Source organism: Sylvia atricapilla, chromosome 2 (assembly GCF_009819655.1).
Source record: "Sylvia atricapilla isolate bSylAtr1 chromosome 2, bSylAtr1.pri, whole genome shotgun sequence".
Classification (NCBI taxonomy): Eukaryota; Metazoa; Chordata; class Aves; order Passeriformes; family Sylviidae; genus Sylvia; species Sylvia atricapilla.
Genome location: NC_089141.1, coordinates 47,338,665 through 47,362,778, shown reverse-complemented (window position 1 = coordinate 47,362,778; position 24,114 = coordinate 47,338,665). Strand labels below are relative to the sequence as shown.

At 36.0% G+C, this 24,114-nt stretch overlaps 1 protein-coding gene across 2 annotated transcripts in view; it reads left to right on the top strand.

Moving 5' to 3' along the window:
- LOC136357676 (NEDD4-binding protein 2-like 2) overlaps window positions 1–24,114 on the top strand; it is a 40,431-nt gene that overhangs the window by 6,203 nt on the left and 10,114 nt on the right. Inside the window, exons 4-8 of one of the 2 annotated variants that reach the window (XR_010742931.1) lie at window positions 4,023–4,147; window positions 4,554–4,642; window positions 4,989–5,065; window positions 8,225–8,975; window positions 9,083–9,644. Coding sequence is in view for 1 of the 2 variants with exons in the window: in XM_066313151.1 (XP_066169248.1) it covers window positions 4,023–4,147; window positions 4,554–4,642; window positions 4,989–5,065; window positions 8,225–8,368; window positions 21,704–23,475 (2,207 nt within the window). In the remaining variant the exon portion in view is untranslated. Of the gene's footprint in view, window positions 1–4,022; window positions 4,148–4,553; window positions 4,643–4,988; window positions 5,066–8,224; window positions 8,976–9,082; window positions 9,645–21,703; window positions 23,476–24,114 lie in introns of those variants that run through there. The other variant, XM_066313151.1, reaches the window with a different exon arrangement.

Here is a 24,114-nt window from a genome sequence, read left to right as displayed (position 1 = left end):
TTTGTTTTTCCTGTTCATATCCAATCATGACTTTTGCTCTGTGCTCGCTGTCTTATCTGTGTCTAAATTCTAAGCTGATTTCTTCAGTTCCATCTCCATCCCATTTTTTCCCAGATTCATTTTCTCCCTGTTCCAGTCAGTGGTATTACCTCCCTCCCAACTTCATTATACCAGTGTCTTCCCTTTGCTTCACTCTTTGTCTTGGCCATGTTTCCTAGCTCTATTGCCAGTACCAAGTTGCTTCTCCCAGTGTTTATACCATGATGCTTCCTGTGTCCTCCTGTCTTAGGCCAGTTTTGTTCCTTGTGTTGCCATTCTTGAGCTGGGAGAAATGTGTTCTTATAATGCAGTGTTGGTCCTGAATCAACTTGCTGCCACTGCCAGATTGCTCTCTTCAGGGCTGGGTTTACTGCAGTGAGAATCAAGAGTTCCTTTCACTACTACTTGCTGTGCATGTGACATTTTAAAAGTTGTATACCTTGGGCAAATTTACAAAAAGTTTTTGCAGGGCAAACAAATGCATGTACTTTGTCAGATTTCACTTCCTCAATGCAAAACTTCTCAGAGAAAAGTTTGGATAACAAAATAGTCTACAAATGCTCTATTTTCTTTTCTTTGCTTTTGGAAAAGATTGAGCATTTAGTTAAAAATGTTTGAAAACAGTTTGGCCAGACAGATAAGATAGCCAACAGTGATATCTTTAGCCCAAGTAACCAAAGTCTGCTACTATTAGAAGTAGATGATAATGTGATCTTACAGGCCTGGGAAAAGTTACAGGAAAAGAGACTTGTATTTTTAAAATATTTTGCTACTGAAGTTGGCAGCAATTGCAATTTGCCTTTTCTCCATAAATATCTAAGCATTAATTTGAATGAAAGGGACCTTAATGAAATTGAAAGAAAAAATATTGGTGTCATTTAAGAAGTCTGTTTTTGATTAAATCCAGTAATATATAAAGACAGTTGTCTTTCTCTGGAGCTGTTCTTCCTCAGAACAAAAAAACTTCTGAAGGGAAGAGTTAGAGTCGGTGTTTATAGCTGAATGTAGAAACAGTGGTGTGCTGTTGTTTCTAATTAAACAGTGTTACAAGCAGAACTTGTAGAGGACCATTTACACAGCTCAGTAATGCTGCCTGTTTTGAAACTATGTTTAGTTATTGCCTGTCTTTTTCTTCATTCATCATGTGCTAGCTATTTTAAATAGGTTGAATTATTTGATTCTGAGATACCTTTTTTAAATGAACTCATTTATCAAAGTAGGCTAACCAGGATACAGATCAGGGGACCATTTCAGTTTTGAAGAAAAAGGATTTGCGTGTGTGCATGCATGCACACTTGCATTGGAGAAAATGTGTATTGGTTTGCTGAGTAGTTAATATTTTGGTTTTAACATGAGGAGGATAATAGTTTCTATTAGATCAGATAGCATTTCTGGGAAGAGTAGGTGAGCTGCTTTAATTTCAATGTCCTGCTGTGTTCAAAGGTGGGTGTTTGCTTGGAGGGAAGGTTTAGAGTGAACAAGATGTATTACAGCAGTTGGATAATGTGCTACTTATTTCAAGCATGTGCACATACAGATGCTGACTAATCTGTAATTCAACTCGCTTTAGAAATTTATCTTTTCTTTTTTCATCTCTTAAAAGTGGAATATCATCTCTGTGGATTTAGATAGTAATGATTCTTTCTTTCTATAGTTATGCTTTTTGTTCTTTTTGTTCTCTAGTTCATGGGCCTGGGATAAATTTTATTGGAGGCAAATGAATTATTCCATATGATGTCAACCAATAGTTTCCTGCTTTGAATTTTAAAAGTTTAAATACTGTGAATTCTGAAAGAGCTAATTTTCAGGCTTTTGAATTGTTATGTTCTATGATTTAATTTCACAATTTAGAAAGAGGTTCCAGTCATTACTGTAATGTTTGAAGTTTCAGTTCATAAACTCATGACTTTGTGACAGCTTGTGTGTTGTGTTTGGGGTAAGGGCTCTGTTACTCTGGCCTCTGGTAACTGCTTTGCCATCTCAAATTCTGTGGGTTTAGGATTATTGCAAATACAGTTTAATATATTAAATCTGTTATTTCAGTTATATTGGTACATTAATAATTGTGGTGTATTCTGAACTTCAAGGAATACTAACAGTTTCAAGAATACACTTTGTTGGTGAGTTTGCAAGATTTCTGAACCCTTATCACTGTATTTCTTTATTGCTACTAATGATGTTTGGAAGATAGAACAGAAGAATTCGAGTGAGTGAGTTATCCTCCAGAACATGAGCACATAGAGTCAGTTCTTAGAAATAAAAATGAAAATCAGTGTTGATTTGTTCTCATTAGTGTTGATTTGTCAGTTCATATATTCCTATACAAACCTGATGCTCAGGCCCCTAGGAACTGTGCGGGGGGGGATGTCCATCTACTCAGCCAATAGAAGAATCCCAGATGTTATTTGGTGTCTTCTTTTATCAAGGCAGATGGTACTTTAGGATATGTGTATATACATTCAGCACACAAGGAGTGAGTGTGGAAGATGGATCCAGTTTTTCTAGCATTATTAATTGGCAAATATAGCATACTGTAAATAAGAGAATTGAGCCATGTGTGAAATCACAGCCAAGTAACTTAATGAATATAAATTTGTTAAATATTTTATACAAGAGAGGAAGATGGTTAAAAAATTGCTGCCGTGTGTGGTGTATGATTTACTGGTGCCATTTGATCTATTTAGAACAAAAATAGATAATTAACCCTTCTGCACTCTTCTAAACTGGTGTAATACACACCCTATTGAAAGATCTAGGCTCTAACAAAACCAAGTATTTATCAGTGTCAAACAAAGTGGCTGCACTTTATCATGCTCTGCTTTCTCAAATAGCATTGCTATTTGTCCTGAAGCAACCTTAAAGCTCTGGAAAAGAAAGAACGAGGAGGAAATAACAGTTTGTATACAGCTTTGATCACTTACCTGACTTTGCACCATTAGTACGTTCTTCTGGTCTTTAGTAATCTGAATTTTGTTGTACATGTGTCTGTATCTGAAAAGCAAAAATAACCAGCAGCAGAGCTGTGGGACAGTAAACCTGTAGGAGTATAAACCACTGTGTAATACAGTGTCCCAGTTATTAAACTGTGATCCATAATGGGCCTGTTGTTGGTGACAGGTGGCAAAATATAGCAAATTCCTTGTGTAGGAATTACATTTAAGTGACTCTTCATGCAGATATATATGGGAAAGCTTGGTAAATTAGAACTTGCATACCTTTGTTCCCTATAGTCACTTCGGATCTGGCAATTTTTTTTTCTTTTTTCTTTTTTTTTTTTTTTTTGCTATCTCCTGAGCAGTAGTGCAGTCCCACATACTGCTGGTGCAGTTGGCTTTTGAAGCCTGTGGGTGTGTTGCCTATTTCTGAGCCGGAACAATTGTCTAAATTTCCACAGGACAGTGATACCCGAGTGTAGCAGTGGGCTCTATGTGCTCTGAGGCACTAACTGGCTGTTTTCTGTTTTCAGATTTAAATATGTCATAGAATTCAGAATAGACAATGAGGCTTAAAGGAGGCCACACCTATTCTGTAGGCTGGACATAAAACAGAATTGTACTGTTGTCTCAATTATATAAGGTTTTTCTTTAAACACCAATTTAACAGGACTTTCTGAAACTAGGTTTACATTTGGCAGAATGGGGAGTTCTCATCAGATTGCTTTCTAGACGTATTTCCAAGTGAGGATTGAGATGGAAAATGTTAGCGAGTACATTCAATTATTATGAGTATACAAGTGGATACAAACATCTCTTGTGAGTGGAGAAGAAACAACAAATACAGAAATAGTAGAGAGAGGAAATATTGCTTTGATTTGGATTAGAATTGTTGGTCGTATATATGGGTGTGCTTTTTATAAATCTGTTTGAAGTTTGCGAGAAGTTCAGAAATAGGTCCCAGTTCAGTTTATTTTAGTTAAATATTTTTAATGCGTTCGTCTACCTGAAAATACAAAGTGAATCTATTTTTGTGTTTTGCTTTCCCAGTGTCCTGCTTGGCCAGAGCGGCGATGGCGTTGTGCTCAGCACGGATGATTATTTCCGTCAGCAGTGTGGGTACACCTACAATGCTGCTCAGCTTGGTGATGCCCATGAGTGGAACCACAAGAGAGGTTGGAACGGATAAAAGACATCCTATTAAGCTGTCTTACATAGAGGAAGTAGAAGTGAAGCATAACATACATGAGTTTTAAGAGTCTCTGTGAAAAGGAGTGTATATATTTTAGCAAAGCATTTATAGAAGTATTTCAAGTATTTTTTATACTTTAATTCATGTATATATATACATTAAATTTCAGACTTCTACAAGGTTCAGAGTTAAAAATAGAAAGCTTGTTTCTTTGGACTTCAGGTTTTTGTTTCTACTTCTTTTCATTCTTGCCTGTACCTTTTATTCTCGTAGAACAGAGTGTTTCAGTCAGAGTAGATTAGTGAAAGAAAATCTGGGGCTGTTTGGTTGGGGGTTTTTTTTGTTCGACTTACATGTGGTTTATTAACCTCCACAATTCTTCATTGCAGCAAAGCAAGCAATGGAGCAGGGAAAATCTCCTGTTATAATAGACAACACCAACACTCAAGCCTGGGAAATGAAGCCCTATGTGGAAGTGGTAGGTTTTGTTGCTTGATTGTCACCTGTAATAATTTTTCGAACTTACCCTCGCATGCGCTAAGTTGATATGTTTTGTCCAGAAACATTTTTACTGAAGTTTTTAAAGAGAGAGACTGCTTATTGGTAATGATTAGTAATTGGTGTCACAGTGGTTTAGATCAATTCAGTGGCTTAATTTGCTTAATCTGCAATGAAAACTTAAGACAGATGGACTATAAGTGAAATTCAGCATAGTATCACAGCAGAGTATGCTGCTGCATCTGTTTGTTTTACTTGTCTCTTATTTTTACTTACGTTTTATGTGATCGTGATACATATCACACATATTTCTTTGCTTGCTGCAGGCTCTAGAAAAAGGATACAGAGTGGAATTCCATGAGCCAGATACTTGGTGGAAGTTTGATCCTGAAGAATTAGAAAAGTAAGGTTTCTTTTACAGAAATCATGGTACTTTATATTTAGAGATAGATAGGCAGGTAAATATGCATGCATAAATATATATTTTGTTGAAGTTGTATTTTATTCAAAATACTTTCTCTAGTTCTTTACTAGTAGCGTAAATTGTATTTTATTTAAATAGGCATTTTGAGGTATACCTTTACAAGTAAGTTTTATGGATAAACAAGTAGACAAATACCAGCTCCATCTTGTTGGCCCAAAATGTCAATATTAAAATTTTATTCGACATGTATAGATGTGACTTAGAGTACTGTTGAACATGGGTCATTGAAATTGTGGGTTCTGAGGGTGCTTATTCCTGGTTAATATCCTTTTTGTCTCAGATAGATCTGCTTTAGGAATCTGTGAGGTATCAAACCAGCTCAGGGATATTTCTTTGTTTGAAAAGTAGTGGAATATTTTCACAATTGATGACAGAGTTCTCTCACGGATTTTTGTTTTATATGCTTCCAGCTAACTTTGCCTCTTAATTGTTTCGGCTTTGTTAAGTAGCCTCTACAGCGTGGGAAGTATGTGTGTATAATGCTTGCATTAATGACTTGGACTTTATTGTGTTTATAAATGTTCTGAAGTTTTCATCTTTTGCTTGTAAGCTACCACTCATTTCTAGAGATGGAGTTTTCTGTCTGTAGAATGATAGGAAGTTTTTCTAGTTTGGCATGCAGCGCAGCCAAGTTAGGAATCTTAGTAATCGGCACTTCTAAGATACTCAGCATGAGATTTCCATTACACGAAACAAACTAACTTTCCAGGAAAATTCATGTTTCCACATGATCTTAACCAGCAACAGGATAAACTGTTGTGTTGTTACTGTTGAATTTTATTGTTCAATTATTAATTGTAGGAGTGAAATTGCTGTCTTTCCCAGAGTAAAATTCTTGAACTGTGAAGTGCTGTTACCAGTTTTTGGAAGATTCTTTGAAATATTTGAGAGGTTTGGGTTGTTTAAATATTTAAACAGAGGCAAATAGCCTGGAAATTCTATTATTTGTGAGTTTAAGAAAAGTGGTGGTGAAAGTTTTTTGTTTTGTTCTTTAGTTACTTTGGGAGAGGGCTCCTCAGTTTTGTTTCACCAGCAAGCTTGCTGAGGGTGCAGTTGTGGAAGGTAGTATGGGAACATTTAATAGTGGCAGAACTTTGCTTTTATCAATAGGTTCTGTGTTCCTCTATGCAAAACAGTCTTCCTTCTCCTATCTGTTAGGAGCTTTTGCTGTTATGTCTGCTTTGGTTCAGATGGACAACTTTATGCTCTCTCAGCATAGCCAAGCTGCCAAAGAATGAGTGAAGACATGCCTGAAAAGGAGATACCAGTATTAAATGACACTACACAGCAAATTGATTTCCTTTTTTAAATCAGTTTCTGTGCTTGATGCAATTTTGCTGTTGATGATTTTATTATCCTGCTTTATTCTGCAAGGAAAAGTACTTCTCTTTTATGAAGTGATTATGCACAAGTCCGTTCAATTGTGGATGAGTGTGCACTTTATGTCCAGGGCACTTGAGCTGTAATCTTTTTCTAGCAGTACTAAGATAGGGAAAATATTGAATAACTTTCTGCTTCTGACACTTGGCATTAAAAGACTTAGCTTGCTCTTCTCATTTTTTGTCTGTCATGAATGTCAAGTGCTTTATAAAATCCACATATTTCTAGAGGGTTGACTTTTTTCTCTACCATTAACCTTGTTCATATTTGTGAATAAAATCAAAACTACTAAGACCCACCAAGTGATTAGTTCAACATGCAGCTGCTCCTGGGCTGCTTTAGCACATTGTAGAAATTAGAAGCATTTAAACAATGAGCTACATGTGATGATCACAGCTTCTGGTGTTGTCTCAGGGAAGAATGTCTGTAAGAAAAATGTTCTGCTTAAGCTTCACAGAAAGAAAGCTGATAAACTACACCTTTAAGGATCCAGTGTAATTTTGTATAGTTCTGAGATCACCAATTCTGCTTCCATTCCGAATGTGAAACTAGTGTGCTACCTGCAGTGTGCTTTGAACCCTCGTCAACTTGATACTTTGTTGTAATAATACTCATAAAGTCCTGAGGGGACTGGGTGGTGAAGAATCAGTCTTCTAAAATATTTCTGTATGGAATATTGTCTTTCCAGTATAGCCTGTTTGTTCCCAGTGTTGATTTTTCCTTTTTAGAAGTGAACAAGTTGGTAAGGTCCATCCATACCTCTTCTGTCCCTAGCAGAAAGCACAAAGATGCAGAAATATGTTCCCTGATGGGTTGTTGTGGACATAATTTAGCTTGGACAAGATTTCTTGGCAATAAGAAGTATGAGGTTATGATAAATGCTTGTTTATGCTATCAAAACCTTTTGTTTCTGTTTTACATCTCTTCTTCTAGATTAATTTCTGTTACAGTACTGAAATTCTCTGCTAAAACACGTTTTAAGGTCCTATTCCATAGACACCAAGGAGATATATATGCTCTAATTAATGTGTAACAGCTCAGGTGCTTAATAGACCAAGTTCTCCCTGAAAGTGGCTGGTCACTGAGCACTACGAGAATAGGACAGCACTTTTTATACCTTTTCCCTTATATGTGTTTCTCAGCACATTTCTAAATTTACAAGAAGCGTCAGTTACAACTAATAGAAGAAAGTGTTGCAGCATGTTACTCTGGTTCAGAGCTAAAGTTGCTTCTAATTCTGCAGAGAGGTTTCTTGATGAGAAAATACTGTGTCATTAAGTCTTTAAACAGTGTTTCTAGTTTGAAGGTTTGTTTCATAAGGAGTAGTCTATGCTGTTATTCATCCCTCTACTCATTAACTAGTATACCGTGTAAAATCTGATAGATAAACAGTAAAATCCTTCCAGGGTAACTCAGGTGCATAGTTACAGTAAATAACATCACATTTGTGTATGAAGAAGAATAACTGTATTGTTTACTGTTACTCAATATATGCAGTTGTGAATTGTTGAAATAAACCTTAATACAAGTTGAATACTTAGAGAATGAGGATATAGTGTAATAGAAGCAAGAATAAAAAATTGAGAATTTAGAGGGTTTTTTCTTGATACTGTAGCATGCAATTACATATATATATACACACTTGCATATAACTATAAACATACCAGACAATTTATTGACATTTTTTTGTTTTTGTAGGAGGAATAAGCATGGGGTCACTCGTGAGAAGATTGCTCAGATGTTGGAACGATACGAATATCAAATATCCATCCCTATTGTCATGAATTCAGTGGTACCTCCCCACAAAAACTCTCAAAGACCACCTCTGCAGAGAAGACATAGGTGGGGAGACAATACAGACTCATGGAGTTCTTTCAGTATTTCCAGTAGCCAGTAACACAGCTGCAGTCAGTTAATAAGAATCTGTTATTTGCCCTTTTAAAACACATCATCACCTCCAATAAACTAGTGATCTTCTGTGTTTTAAATAGGCCTATTTCAAGATCCGTTTTCTTCTGTTCTTTTTAATGGACTTACATGTAAATAAAATTGTACATTTAATGGTTTTTAAAACTATATTTATTAAAGTTGTATGACCTTGGATTTTAGTAAAACACTTAATATATATGGCATATAGCAGAGTCTTTCTTCATAAATCTAAGACAATGATGTTGTCATACATTAGGTAACTGTTGAGCAGTTTTTTAAAGGAAGGGGTCATAGTAAGGATCTTTCAAAAGAAGTAAAGCTTAAGAAGAAGAGTTTATTTACTTAATAATCAATTTTAATGATTGTTACTTAGTCGTCTTACCTTTTTGGAGATTTTTTTTGAAAGCAGTTATGTTCTGGATCGTCCTTTAGTTCTAATTGAAATGTATTGCCAATTGGCAGAATTTTGGCATGTGTTTCTTGATTTCAGTTAAGAGGTGTTTTGTGTGTGGGGGGTTTTGTTTGTGTTTGTTTTTGTTTTTTTTTGTTTTTGTTTTGGTTTTTTGTGGGTTTTTTGGGTGTTTTTTTGGTTTGGTTTGGTTTTTTTGTTTTTGTTGGTTTTTTGAGGTTTTTTCCTTTTTTGCCCTCAGAAGTTCATGTGGCTACTGAGGCAACATTCTGCCAGTACAGTACTCACAGCCATGAACTGTGCAACCTAAACTATTTTTAAATTTTTTTTCAGTATATAAACTACGTTTCTATGCTAGAATATACTACTCATAGTATATAAACTGTGATGATCTTGGCACATCACCAACTTGTTTTGTGCTGACTAAGAAACCCCCTAAATTTTATCACTAAACTGCTGAATTTCACAGCTGTGTCTTTCTATGTCAATTTCTTTCATTTGTGATAAAAATGAAGTTTTAAAGAATTAGGCTCTCAATTCCCAGTCCACAGTTGGGATGAATCAATTCAATATAAATAGTGGATGTAATTCTGTAAAACCATCTTGAATTCCTAATTTTGGCTTAGCCAATGCAATCTGTTTAGCACATGATGGAGAATGAGCCAGCATGGAGACTAACTTACTGCTCTTTTTCTCTTAAAAAATTATGAATTTGTAAGTGTTCACTTTGCCTTTTTTCTAACAGCTTGCTGTATTAATAAAATATATTTGTGTTCAGTATTGTTGAAGTAGTTCAGTGCAATAATTTATATTTTCAGGATTGTAGTATTTTACACAGATAAGCATTATTACTAACCTGCCAGCAGAAATAACCTAAGTATGCTTGACTTCCTTATACACTGAATGACCAAATGTTGACTAGGAAATTTTGTCAAGATCATGAGTATGTGACTAAAAGAATTTAGATGGTTATCTATTTCTAATTTTGTGTTACAGTATCAGAATTTTGAAAACTGCAAAGCCAGCATAATTTTTTAATTGTAGACAACTTTTGAATAGGCATTAAAAGTTACTTCATCAATAAAGTCTGAATACCATGAGAGCTGAAAATGCAGGTATATAATGAAATATCTTTCTGTGGTCTTCTACACTTACTGTGCAAATTTATGTTTTAATTATTTGAAACAGAGTTTAAAATATTTTACTAGCCCATGCATTGTTAATAAATTGAATTATGTATATGTGTAGAAAAGAGGCTCCCCAACTATATTAATTATCTTTCTTTATTGTCTGTTATTCATATCAAGTACCCTACTGTATTTTAGTTTCCATTGTTACCTTTTTCCATGTCTGAAAAGAATCATGGATATCATTGTAAATGCTCAGTAATACTTTAATTACGCCAGAGTTTTTATATTGAAACATGAAAGCACATTTCAAGTGTGGGGGAAGTAAATTTGTTTTAGACTCATTTACTCTATTTTACTGTAAGCTATACCATGATGGAATTTATTGAGGGTTTTGTAATATTCACACAGTGTGCTAAGGCATGGCAAAGCTGATTATTGAAGATCAAAATGGGGTTGTTTAGCAGTATTTATTTGAGTAGGTACTAATTTGTACTGTTTTAAGATGGTGCAGCTTTTCTTTTTAATTATTGGTGCATGGAATGTTTTTGCTGTGCAAAGCATGCTGGTCAATAGGCCTGCAGTTTGAAACTAAGGATACTTAGGGAAGGGAAGCTTTGCAATGTGTGTATCAAACGTTTGTAAATTGTTTCGTCTGTACAGCTGTATTCTGAGGTAAGTACAGTGATCTACATGGTAGGTGAAACCCTCTGGAATTTCTGTCAGTGTAACACTTCTGTTTCATAGTGTAATCATACTTTTTAAGGATATGACAGTTATGGATCATGGACAGACATATATCTCAGAAGCTGATCTTACACTCCACAATTTATAGACAAAGAATTATGTGAAATACATGTTGCAGGAACTGAATTTCTCATGCCCTCAAAACCAAGGAAAATTAGTTATTTGGTCAAAATGTATGTGCAAGAAATGTTAAACTTGCTGCTCAGCTAGACAGGGGATCTGAAAATTCTTACTGTCTATACTTTTCATACAGTACTTCTGTTGATGATAATTATCCAGAGCAAAGGTTTCACATTGTTCACTTTTTAAAATAAATTACTACTTCATATTTCTTGAAATAATAATGTCAGATTGGCTTTTTTTTTTTTTTTTTAATTTAATGCATAGAACCATAATATTATAAATACAAATCCTAAGTTTCTCCTGCATACTTGAAGCTAGTGGGATGCTTGGTAAGTAAATTTAAGACTTAACTTTTCTAAGCATGAAATTTAAATTAATTAATTTGTAGAATGTACATAAATGGTACATAATACAGTAATACCTAATTGGTTCATATAGCAGACCAGTTTCTATCAGCTAGAAAAGTGGTTCTAGTTTTATTGCTTCATCTAAGCTGCTGTTTCATGATTTATTGGTTTACTTCCCGAATTATCAAAAGTTTTAATTGGCATTCATTGGGTGATACAGTTTTCTTAATTTTGTATGGACAAGAAAGAAATCACCATCCCAAGACCAAACCCTAAAAAAATCTGTGTGCTGGTTTTTGGTGGGATAAAATTAGTTGTTTTCAGAATAGCTGGTCTGGAACTGTGTTTTCGATTTGCCCTGGAAACATTACTGATAACACAGGGGTGTTTTTGTTATTGCTGAGCAGTGCTTACACAGCATCAAGGCCTTTCTGCTCCTCACAAGAAGTTGGGAGGGGACACAGGTGGAACAGCTGACCCCAGCTGACCAAAGAGAGATCCCAGACCTTGTAGCATCACAGCCTGTATATAAAGCTGGAGGAAGGAGTGAGGGGGTTCAGAATGGTGGTGGATTGTCTTCTGAAGTAACAGCTCCATGTGATGGAGCCTGGAGTTCCTGGGAGATGGCTGAAAACCTGCCTGCCTGTGGGAAGTGGTGAATGAATTCCTTGTTTTGTTTTGCTTCTGTGTGCAGCTCTTGCTTTACCTGTTAAACTATCTGTATATCAAACTATGAGTTTTCTCACTTTTACCCTTCTGATCCTCTCCTTCATTCTACCAGGAGAGAGTTGAGTGAGGGGCTGTGTGGGGCTGAGGTTATAGCTGGGGATAAAACATGGCAACCTGGTGTAACACTGCTAATTTTTTTTAACATGTGATGTGAAATGATCTCCTGTGAGGAATCCTGTCTTCTGTTCTCGAAGCTGTATCCTCTTGAGGTTAATTTTAATCTAGTTTGCCATGATGCATTCTTTAAGTTTTTTGTGTTTAAGAAGAAGGGCAAGATTTTGTCTTTGGTCACCTGTTTCTTGGAATCTTTTGCAGAGATGGTTCTCTGTTAATAGATAACTGAAAACAAGGCTTTCTCTAGCTGAGATAGGACCCATAACATTTATATTTAATTGTTTTGTGTGTCTTCCCTGTAGTAATTTAGACTGTTGTTATTTTCTTTTAGCTGAACAGTAAGTTTCATTCTCAGTGAATTAGAAGAATTCTCACATTCACATGTGACATGTAGTTTTAACTACTGCTTTCTCCTAGCAATCATATTTTTTGGAGGAAATGTTTTTGCTCAGTGCTGGTACATCGTGGAGATGAGGTGACTAGGTATATGTTGAGACTCTGGACAGACACATGTATTACAATTCTGTGTAAAAAGCATTAAAAAGACAGTATTGAAATGAAATTGAAAGTAAGCCCTCATTTTAAGTGATCAGATGTTTCATGTGGATTGGATGTAGAAATATTTTCCTTCATTGTTTCTAGAGTGATGCTTGTCTCATTTTAAAGTTTATGTTCTTCTGAAATAAAAGCAAGAGCAAAGATTAAAGCTCTCTATTAATATCTTAGGATATTAAAAAGATTAAAAAAGATACATCAATACATTTCTTGTGGGTTTTTTCTCTTTTTATAGGCTAATTGGTGGAAATTAGCTGTAAATCTGCTTATTTTGAGTTCACAGAAAAATGTGTGAAAACATAATTTGTCTTATTTTGAAAAAAGTAACAGTTTATCAAGGTCTGATCATCTTAAATTTGTCTTACTTTATTTCTGTAGTATTGGAGAAGCTGCAAATGGTGGGTTTTGCTTGAGGTAGACTGTCAGTGTAATTCTAGATAAAGGATAATAAAGGCATTGAAATATTTTGTCTGGAACTGGCCTTTGCAGTTTCCTTTTAGCTGATAATGCTGCCTCTTTATTTCTCTGGTAAGCAGGCAGTCCTTGACCATGTCATGCGTATCTTACTGATTCATAGTGTTCTTGCAACAATACCACGTTGTGCCAAGCCAGAATATATTATATCCATGAAAACAGACCAAAAAAAAATCAGTCGTACTTCCAGTCCAGTTGTTTGTTGTGTGGTGTTTTTTGTTGTTCTTGTTTGTTGTTCTTGGATAGGAGTGTTAATCCAATTTGCCTTTTCTTTTGGAACATGTAGTTGCATGTTTTCTAACTACTGATTTTAAAAAGGCTGAATTCTGAAGCAGATGCAGTTTAACCTCTTTCTAAATTGCTAATAGACTAAGAAGTGCTGCCTTAGCTTACTGAGTAAACATTTGCTTATTTCTAGGGAATGTATCATGTACAAATCAGCCTTAGTCATAGGCCCCTAGTCCTACGTGGCTGTTATATTATTCATGATACTTTTAATAGCCAATGAGAAGTTACTGAACACCTTATCCCACACCTTGCTCTTAACCATTAGTAGTTTCTGAAGGCTCATGAGCCTGGTTTAGGAGTGGATTGGCTATTACTTTCCCGGTATTCAGCATTTTTCCTGATAGCCTGTGAGATGGATACAGTTCTTTACAGGGACCTTGACAACGAAAGTATAGGCAAAGAATGATCTGCCTGAAGCAGGTGAGGTCTGTATGTCTGAGCTGCATTTGTGGCTTTTGGCAGCCATTTCCTGCATGTAGTACATACTCAGTGAATATTTAGCATCATTCTTCACTGTATGGAGACTGTGCTTATGGCAGTGCAGCAAAAATTCATTATATCCAGGATTATAAATGCAATTCTTCGTGTGTAATATGTGGATGGCAGAGCATTGTGTTTCCTTCTGTTACTGCTTTGTTCTTGCAGTCTAAACTGAGTTCTTGGTTCTAATAATTAATACTTAGGTTCCTTTCTTGGTCCTGAGTCTAGGTCCTCTTAGATGAAAAGCAATGGGTAGAGGTTGTAACATGGGAAATTTGTGCTGGATAGCAGCTTGTGTAATCTCATCCTTAGAATATTCAAAACTTTTATGGGCAAGGCACTGAGCAACGAGGTCACAATACTGCTTTAAGCAGAGGTTGGACCATATGATCTCCAGAGGCCCTTTCTGACAGAAGTCATTGTGCTGTAAGTGATGGAGTCAGAGCAGTGTGTAGAATATCAGAAGAGTTACCCTTACCTACCAGACCAGGTTTAAATCACTAGCGGAAGTGCTGCCTGGTCTCAGGGTGTTGGGATGCCAGCTGTGATGCTGTTCCTATTCTCAGGTGGATACTAAGTTTCTGGCTTTAACTAGCAGCAAAACTGTCTGTTCCCTTTATTCTGGTTATGTTTCATAGCCACATTGGCAGAGTTGCTCACAGGTTCCTAAAAACACTTTTAGCTGTTCCCCTTTTCTCTCAGTGTCCATTTGTTAGCTGTATTGTCTTTCCAGAACTAGAAAATAATAGCATGTATTAGTGCTTATATAAAGTATTTTTTTATTTTTTGCCCAAAGACAAATTTCCATTGATGCTCGCTTAATTGCAGTATTGAAAGACAGTTTTCTGCATCTATTCATTCCCAACACTCTAGGAATAATATAGGGCTGTTTTGTAAAAAGTAATCATCTTTAAGGGGTAATTCATCATGTCTTTTGTGTATCTCTTGCCCATCGGTGAAAGATATTTTAAAAGGGAAATTAGTGAATACCAAAGTGTAGTATGAGGAAATAGTAAGTAAAATTTAGATGCTAGTGTGACAAAGTGTAGAGATTTGTTGAAAAAGGTGTAATAAGATTCACAGAATGTGCATTTTATCTGAATTCTCCGTAGTTCTCAGTATTTCATAGAGCATTTGAGATGCACAAAATGAGTGCCACAAGTGGAGCAGGTGTTCTGAATAGCAACATTGTCTGCAGTTACCAGTATTTGAATTTTAATGTTGCTGTAATCTAGGTTAGAGGCTGGTTACTTAATATTTGCTGATACTGTTTTCTTTTACTGTTTTCCTGTTGTAATTTCCCCCCCACCCTTTTTGTTTATTCTTGAACTGCTTTTTTCTCATCTGAGTCGTGTGCTTGTTATTACAGTTGTCTTCATAACTCTGGATCTATTTCCTCCTTCCCTTTTCTTCCCTTCATTATAAACTTGTGTAGAGACCTACACCTTTTTCTCTTAACTTTTTAAATGCCTTACTCCAAATCCTTGCTGATTTAAAAGCTGAGCATATAGTACCTCACCCCATAAGCTGTCCTTTTGATTTTTTACTTGTTCTGTTAAAAGTAGTATTTTGTGTCATACAGTACATTTGTCTTCATACTTTTTTCCTCCCTAAGTTTGCAGTTATTTCTTGTGTTTCTAAAACTCGTGCTTTTGTTCCAGATTTACAGTCTGTGCTTTGGTGAATAGTTAGGTCTTTGCTAAAATTTTGTTAATTGAAGTTATTATTTTAAATATAGCTAAAATCTGTCATCTTTCATTGAAAGTTCCTAACAGGAAATAGTTTATTACTTACCTCCAAGTATTTAATTCTGCTCTCATTATGCCTCTTTTGCTTCCTTAGTCTCCCACCCATATTTTTCTTCAACTTGATTTTGCCTGTCTCATCTCAAATTTCATTTTACATTTGATTTTGGTGTGAATGCGCATTGGTAAAAAAGGTCAACACTTCCCCCTGTAAATCTCATTTTTACTTTAAAATCCCTTTTGTTGTACTTGCTTATCTTTACATCCTGTTGTGATGTCTGTCATCTGTGTTCAGGTGCTAGGATGATGTATCACAGTATGTGGGTCTTTTTATTTTCTGTTTGAACTATTTATTTATTTGAACAGTAACTTTAGAGTGCATGACAAGATGATTGGTACTGTACTTGCAGTGCATAACATTGGCATTGATGCCCATCATGTTCTCTTCAAAGGACTAAATGTTACCAGAACTTAGAACTGATCCTGTGAACCTTCATGGGGGAAAGGCTGATGATGAAACTGCAGGGTTTTTCTCCCTGTATTGTAAATACATCCCCCTAAGATGTAATCAGATAACTTGGAGTGTTTCATGTTGTCCTTTTTTTTTCCTTAACCTGCTTTTTAACACTAAGTCATACTTAATAGTCCTGAAAAAGTCAGTCAAAGAAAAAAATGGCACCTCTTCTCCATCTCTTGGCATCCATCAGTCCATCTGTTGCTGAGGGAGTTGTTTTGTTTCTCTTCTCAGTTTTGAATTATGTCAGATGAGATATTTATGGTATCTAGGGGAGGCCAAAGCAGCTTTTTTTTTTTCACTTGTTCAGAAAGTAGATGTTTCATACCAGGCACAAGTATATTCAGTACACATAAGCATATGCGTCCAACAGTATATTCAGGAATGATTTCTTTAATATTGATCAGCATATTGTATGACTAAGGAGCCAAAATCGGACATTTTAATCGTAAGATATTAGTGACTTTCATGAACCAGGACAAAGATCAGTAAAGTCACCACACTTGAAATTTCTATGGAGTGAATGGACAGTCTTTTCAGGAAACTGAACTGCTGTTTCCTCAGGAACGTGTGGGGTTTGGTGGGTGGGTTGTTTGGGGTTTTAACCTTGGAAAGTAGTGCTTGCACTTTGCCATGTATTTGATTAAATGAACAGCCTCTAAAGGCATGCTTTAATCAGACCAATTGTATGCTGTTCTCTGTGTACTCTAGATCAAGGTATTTTTTGTCTGGGCTATAACAGGGCAGGAGTCTGATTATACGTTGCACAGAACTGTATATACATCACTCCTGTAGAAAATTTAAAGATTGGACCAGCTCTTTGAGCATTGTGATAGATTAATTTATAAAGTTACTTAAATCTCACCACCAGTGACAATGCTGTTGAGAGACAGAAGAATAATTACTGAGTTACTTTAGATTTAATTCAGTTAGTAGGACCTTTACTTATTTGGGGCAGAGAGAATTAATTTCCAACACTGCAATGTGCAAACATTTCTTACAAATCATTTGTGGTGAATTTCCTTGCTGTGAGGCAACCTGACATGATGCTGCTGAAGGTACTCACTTGTTCCCACCAACCACTTCTTTGTCTTAGCTAGACATTGTTTTTACTTCTTGCTTTGAGAGTGAAATGAGCATAGCAACAAGGTATGTATTTCTTTTCTTTTGATGCAGGGTCAGGCAGGTGAATCCACCCACAAGGAGAGTGGTAAAGCCAGCAAAAGACCATAATGGAAGTGCAAGGGCAATATCTGGAGCAAAGTAGGAAAGAGTGACAAAGACTGTTTCTTCAGCAGCAAAGTGCTAAGTTGAATGCTCTAATGGAATTTCACCTTTCAGAAAACCCAGTAATGCTGGCAAGTTTTGTGTTTTTTTCCAGGTGCTTTATCATCTGATAATATAACCAAATTTTCCTTTTGGTTTTGCAGAACTAGATCTTTATCACTTATTTCAATGTTAAAGGCAAGCTATGTAACAAAAAGGCTGGTACCTTGATGACGTTTTTTTATTCAACAATTATAACTTCAATTTTCAGTTGTTTCTGAAGCACAATTAGGTCACAAAGCATACAAGGACTTGGACTTACCGTATGGGGAAAGTGAAGTGTATCCCAGTAAATGCCATCTTAGGCAAGCTGCTCTGCTGTAATTTTTATGTTGAAAACACAGTCCAGAGATTTGGAGATTAATGATGGCATATATTTCTGAAAGACCATGTAGCTCATTGCTAAATGTCATATAGAATTGGATTTTAAATTTATCTGTTCCTCCACCTTTCCTGATGATTCGGAAACATTTCTTTACTAGTGGTCAGGCATTGGAACAGGCTGCCCAGGGAGTGAGTGGTGGGGCCACCATCCCTGGGGATATTTGATAGATAGACATGTAAATGTGGCACTTGGCAACATGGTTTAGTGATGGACTTGGCACTGCTGAGTTATTGGTTGGACTCAATCATCTCAGAGATCTCCAACATAAATGACTCTATGGTTCTATCCTATATTTCATTACAACAGTGACTGCAGGCATTTTTCTGTATCATGCAAGACATCAGCTTAGATGCATGCTGGAGCTGAAGTCTGTACAACTGCAAATAAGTAACTTCCAGTTTTGCCATTTGTCAGTAAAATATGACTAATTGCTTTAGATTAATTAGTTAGTGCATTCTGCTTCAGTGAAAGTGCATTTGTTTCTCCAGTTGGAAGTACTGTCTGAGCACTGACTCTCAGTCAAGCTGCTCAGTGCTACTTGGAGCAGTAGAGTGCAATCTTAAAGTCACAGGTAACAGTTATGGTGAAAAGCTTTTAGTATTGTCTAAACAGTAGGCTGAGAAATTTAGAAGTGTTACAGAAGGGGAATTCCTATTTCAACAAAGATACCATTATATTTTTTCAGGTCTTTTTATTACTAACCAGGTTTCTATATGTAGCAAAATTTGAATGCCAGCTGAAATAGCACCTTTTTCTTATTCTTTTCCGTTTAGTGTGTGTTGTATTGCTTTAATAACAGCTGACTAGCAAATATCCCTGTAAAGAAGAGAAGTCTGTCTCCATGCTGGTTCTTGCAGTTTCTCAGTGGTTGTGTGCCATATGGTTTTACAGTAAAAGAAACTCTCAAAAGACATGTAGGTGTGGACTAAAAGAGGAGGAATGACGATAATTCTTACGAAAACTAGTAGACAATTTACTTAATTGAATGCAGAAGCTTTAACATGGCATGGGGTTATACCCCAAGCAGGAAATTCTCGCAATGCCATCACAGTACATTAGAATATTTCCTTGGAGTAATACTTTCTTAGAATCAATTGAAAAATGAAAGTTACCTGGAACCATGAAGAATAATACATTTTATTATTCTACACTTAATAGTCCATCACTTTCCTTTTTGCTTTAGTCCTTTCTTTGGGAAATGAAAATCTTTAGAAAACTAATTTCCTTGAACTGTTATAAAACCTCAGTATTTCCAAAGCACAGAAATTACATAGTTGTATTTATGATGAACTGTTGAATGCCACTATTCATGGTCATATCCAGGTATGCTAAATCATCATCCTGGATCAACATTTGCATTTGTTATTATTTTGGCATGCAACAATTTCAATGCAGTAATTAATAGCTGTTAGTTTTTCTGGATCATCTGAGAGATTCTTTTCCCATTATTTGGTGGATGAGGTTTTCTTTTGTTCTTGCATTCTAAAGTGAATCCCATCCAGTGTGATTTTCTTTCCTGATTCAGAATTAGTAGCAAGGAGATTAAGAAAGTGTGCAGACCTTTAAGACTTTGCCCCTCATTTCTGCAATGCCCTTTGATGCAGCATCCCAGCCTAAGAAAGTTTCTGTCAGCATTGTCCTGAAAGTGGTGTCAGATGTGTCAGGGGTTAGACATCAAAAACAGGCTTGTGCCAGTATTAGGGAAGTTAATTCCAGCAGCAGCACTATGAGTTCACATCTGGGAGAAGGGAGTGGTAAGCAAAGCTTAGCTACAATAACACCAAGGCTGGAATGAACTGGACAGTTCATTCCTTTCCTGTCAATGCTGACAAGAATGATTTGGTAGTCATTTCTGCAGTTCTTCTGGCAGCACAAGGAATTTTAGGTACAACAATAAGTTCTTCTTGGAATTGGTGCACAGGTCTGATGTTTTGTTCCCCACAACATTAAAAACAGTTATTGGGACATTATTTTCTATTTCACTAGAAGGGGGTATATGAATCTGAAAACTCCAGAGAATTTTCTTTACCAAAGAAGAAATTTGCAGTCAAGATTTAAGATATAATCTGCTATATCTTTTATATATAATTTCTGCATATGTGGGGTGTATGTATGAAAGTAATCTCTAAGCTGCTATTGCAGGTACTTCACTTTGATGTAATTTATTTCAATAGACAAATAAGGTCTATTCAATCCTAAAACTTTGGCATCTTTTTCTGGAGAGATAGGAGACACATTGCTGACTATGGAGTGTATTGTGAATAGAATTCAACATGGAATTTACCTTGGCTGATTTCAGTCATCAGTGATGTGCACGTTCCCACTTAGACCATAGGGCACTGTATTGAAAATACACAGATCTGGAGAAGAAGTCAGTTTTTGTAACTTGGAGAAAAGCACCATTTGGAGTTAAATGCCAACATTTGAAGGAAATCCCATTTCTTAGTAGGATTTCTTAACTGGATGCTATTACAGGGAAGTAAATTTCATGTGCTTTCCAACAAGATCACTAGGGAGATCTGTAGTGGCCTTTGCAGTAATATCAAGGCACCAAGACTTTTGAATCCTGTTGCAGTCAGCAAACTTCATTGCTGTGCTGAGAAGGCTGCTGCTGTTCTTTGCACTCAGAGAATTAGGAGGGTTTGCTTTCTAGAGTTCAAATCAAGGAAGAACTTATAAGAGACTAATAGTGAATAAATTTAAGAATGAATAAAGGGTTAGGATAGATTCCCATTAGTTCCCAGGCTGCCTCCTAGTGATCAGCTTTCCCTCTACACTGGCTGTCACCCCTTTATGGTTTGTTTTGTGTTGTTTGTCTCAAGGATTTCAGAATACAGCACTTAATGAAGCAGGTAATTTTACATACACATTCCCCCAAATCAATTAATTTTACCCTATAATTCTAGCTACTGCTTTGCCTTAGTGTGTTGTGGAGTACCATCCCAAAAAAAGTTTCAGAATTACAGAAAAAGAACAGGTCTTTGGTACAAAGGTGTATCAACCAAACTTAGCCCTGAAAATCTCATCTCTGAAGAATTGTAAAGGGAGATAGTAGGTTCCTGGATGTAATCCTGAACTGGGTTTTTCTTACAAGTTTTCATTTCAGGGTTAGCTGGCTGATGGGCCACTGCCAAGATTTCAGTGAAGTCAGGGCTGCTTTCTGTTAAATTTGATGAGAAATTCAGACATAATAAATAAGACATTCTGAAAAGAGCTACAAAATTAACTGTAAATAAACATGCTATTTTTTGTACAGCATCTTAATTTTTTCCACAGCGTATTATTTTGTTGGTAATAAAGTAGGAAATATTTCTTCCAAATATGTATGAGTCAGCACTTAATATACTGAACAGTAAATATCACAATTGCTATAGTCACTGTAACTTTACATTTAATTTGGATTTTGGTTAGTATGTTTTGAATTTGAGTATTTGATCTTAATGGATGACATTGTCTTCTACTTAAGTACCTTTTTGCTCTACATGGCATTCAATGAAATACCAGAATAGCACCTGCTCTTCAAGATCTGTTATTCAAACATCATGCTAGAAAGACATCCAGAAACATGTTTGGTCTAACAATGATTTGGGATACTTTTTGTAAAGTGAAGTTATTGAGATGGCAGCTGGGTTTACTTAAGCGGATTTAAATGTTAAATATTGTCCTCAATTGTCTTGATTAAGCATTTGTTTACTCAATAGAAGGTGTTATCTGAGATTTTATCTATTGAAAAAAGCAGATAGTCTGTGTTTGATCCTCATAATAGCATAAAGTACCTATTCTTCAAATTGATCCTCATGAACACATTATTGCTCTAATTTAGTGGAGGTGTGTTTTTTTTATTTGTTTGGGGTTTTACATTTGATCTTCTTTGTTTTCACACAGGGAAACAATTTCAAGCAAGAACCCTGGATACCTGTTAACAAAAGCAAAGCAGAAGAAAAAGAGAAAAAGAAATAAAACAATGAAAAGTAATTGTACAGAAATTACGAAGAAAATATCATGTGGAGTAGCTCATTGTCCAATTCCAGATGACCATGAGGGATCAGAAAGTGAAGAGGATGACTTGGAAGAAGAAAACAAAAAATCATTGTGTACCTTCAGCAAAGGCCCAGAGGATCCAGTAACAGTTTCTGAAGAGCAGCCTACGAGCACTGATGAAAGCCTAAAAAAAGCTGCAGGGGATTCAAGAGAGAGTTTTCTGGTCACTGTGCCTGAGGTCTCAGTGATGTCAAATAGTGCACAGAAAAATGAATTGCCTGTAGAAAGTGACAGTTTGCTTTTAAAAGATGTAAAACATTTTTGTACTGAAAACCTAACCAAAAATGCATTAGACAATGAGGAAGCAAAGCAAAGGCACCAAGACAATCTCTGCAGTTTCCTAACAATAAGCAATGATAAAAAATCCATCCAGGAAATAGAAGGCATTTCTGAGGATTATAATATGTCATTGTTAAGCACAGAAAACAAACTGGGATCATGTCAAATTACATGCGAACCTGACTTGGAAGGCAATCTGGTAAGTTTAAACAGTGAAGAAAAAGAAATCTCTCAGTGTTCCAATTCAAATGTAATTAATAATGTGCCTGATAACACAGAGGGCAAATGTCCATTAAAAGCAGAAGACACTAGCTCAAATGCCTGGGCTTTTTTTTCAATTAATTTATCTACTGAAGAGTCACAAATGGGCTTCAATTCTCAGGTTTCTCTCTCTCCTTGCTCTGAGGATAAATTTGTAAGTGAACAAAGATCTCAAAAAGTGATGAAACCTGAACAGATTCACACAAACAATTCAGCAGAGCTAAACTGCTATCAGTCAAATGAGGGATTGGTAAAGGAAAGCAGTCATGAAACAGAAACTGAGGAAGTTGGCAATGTAACAAGCAATAGTTTCTCTGCATCTTCAACTGGTGAAGTGCACTTTGATTCCCCAGTGGAAGCTGGGGCTACCTTCATGCAGGATTCAAGTGAAGTAAATGTGCCAATAAATGATGCTACACCAATTACATTGAAGAAGAAGAGATACAGGAGAATTGTCAACTTAGCACCAAAGTTTAACCTACCAAGACAGATCTTTGGCCATACAGAGGGAGGGAAGGATGTCCCAATAAAAGAAGATATTTCTCAAAATAATGTTTTGGAAGTGAGGCAAAACCACCTTCTAAGCAAGAACTGTAGAGGAGCACATGAACAGGACCATGCGTTGCAGGAATATTCCTTACCCACTCTGGATGCAGATGCTCTGTTACATGATGTTTCTTGCATTGATTCAGGACAATGTTCTCCTACATCAAAATGCACCTTCAGGGTTTCTGCAGATTCCAAAACAAAGGAGGAGCAAGCTACAACTCTTCAGCCAAAACAGGTAGTTTATAAGAAAGTGGACAAGGGTGAACACATTTCTTCAGAGGTTACAAATGGTCAACCAGATATTTTGTCTTCTGTTAAAGTTGTTTCTGAATATCTAGAAGATTCTTATAAATTGGCAAGCTGCAGTGAAAATGCAAATGGAGCTGATGACTCTGAGCCAGCAAAGGCATCACAACTTGAAGATTATCAAGATGCAGATATGAAATGTAGTTTTCTGGGACTTCCCTTATCATTAGGATTTGCTTTTCAACTTGTGCAGCTCTTTGGTTCTCCAGGTCTTCCACTGGGTATAATGCTTTTCTTACTACTCCTATATAAAATGAAGAAACCCACAACCCCCTCAAAACCACAAACAAAAACCAAAGAGGTATCCCCACAACTCCCTCCAAACAAAAAAACCAAATGAAAATACTATGGTTAAAAACTAATTTTTATTGCAGTTATTAGTTAAATATCAGTGCTGTTGAAACAAATCACTGCTGTTTTGGTGATAGTTTGTAGTTTTTATCTAAAATCCCCAGTTTCTGTCAAAGGAGCTTTTGGTTTGGCCTTGTATTTGCAGTCTTTTTAGTAACAAAAGTTGACCAAGGTTAAATCCAAACGTGAAACACGTGCTGAAATTTTGATATATCCTAGTAAGACTTTGCTGTGTTGATTACAGGACTAAATGATGTTTTAATACATCCTACTGTGTAAGACTTTACTGTGATGATTGTGGAACTAAATGAAAATGTGGTTCAAAATGTGTGCTCTTATATAAAGGCTGCATATTTTGTTTTATATTCTAGATAGTAACATTTTATTTTTTAGTAAAGTTTCCATACACTCTTATGTGGCTTAGATGCTGTTGAAAATCTTTCCTAAGATCTAATTTAGTTTGAAATTGAATATCAGAATGACAAGATGTTTTCTGATAGTGTCTTCTT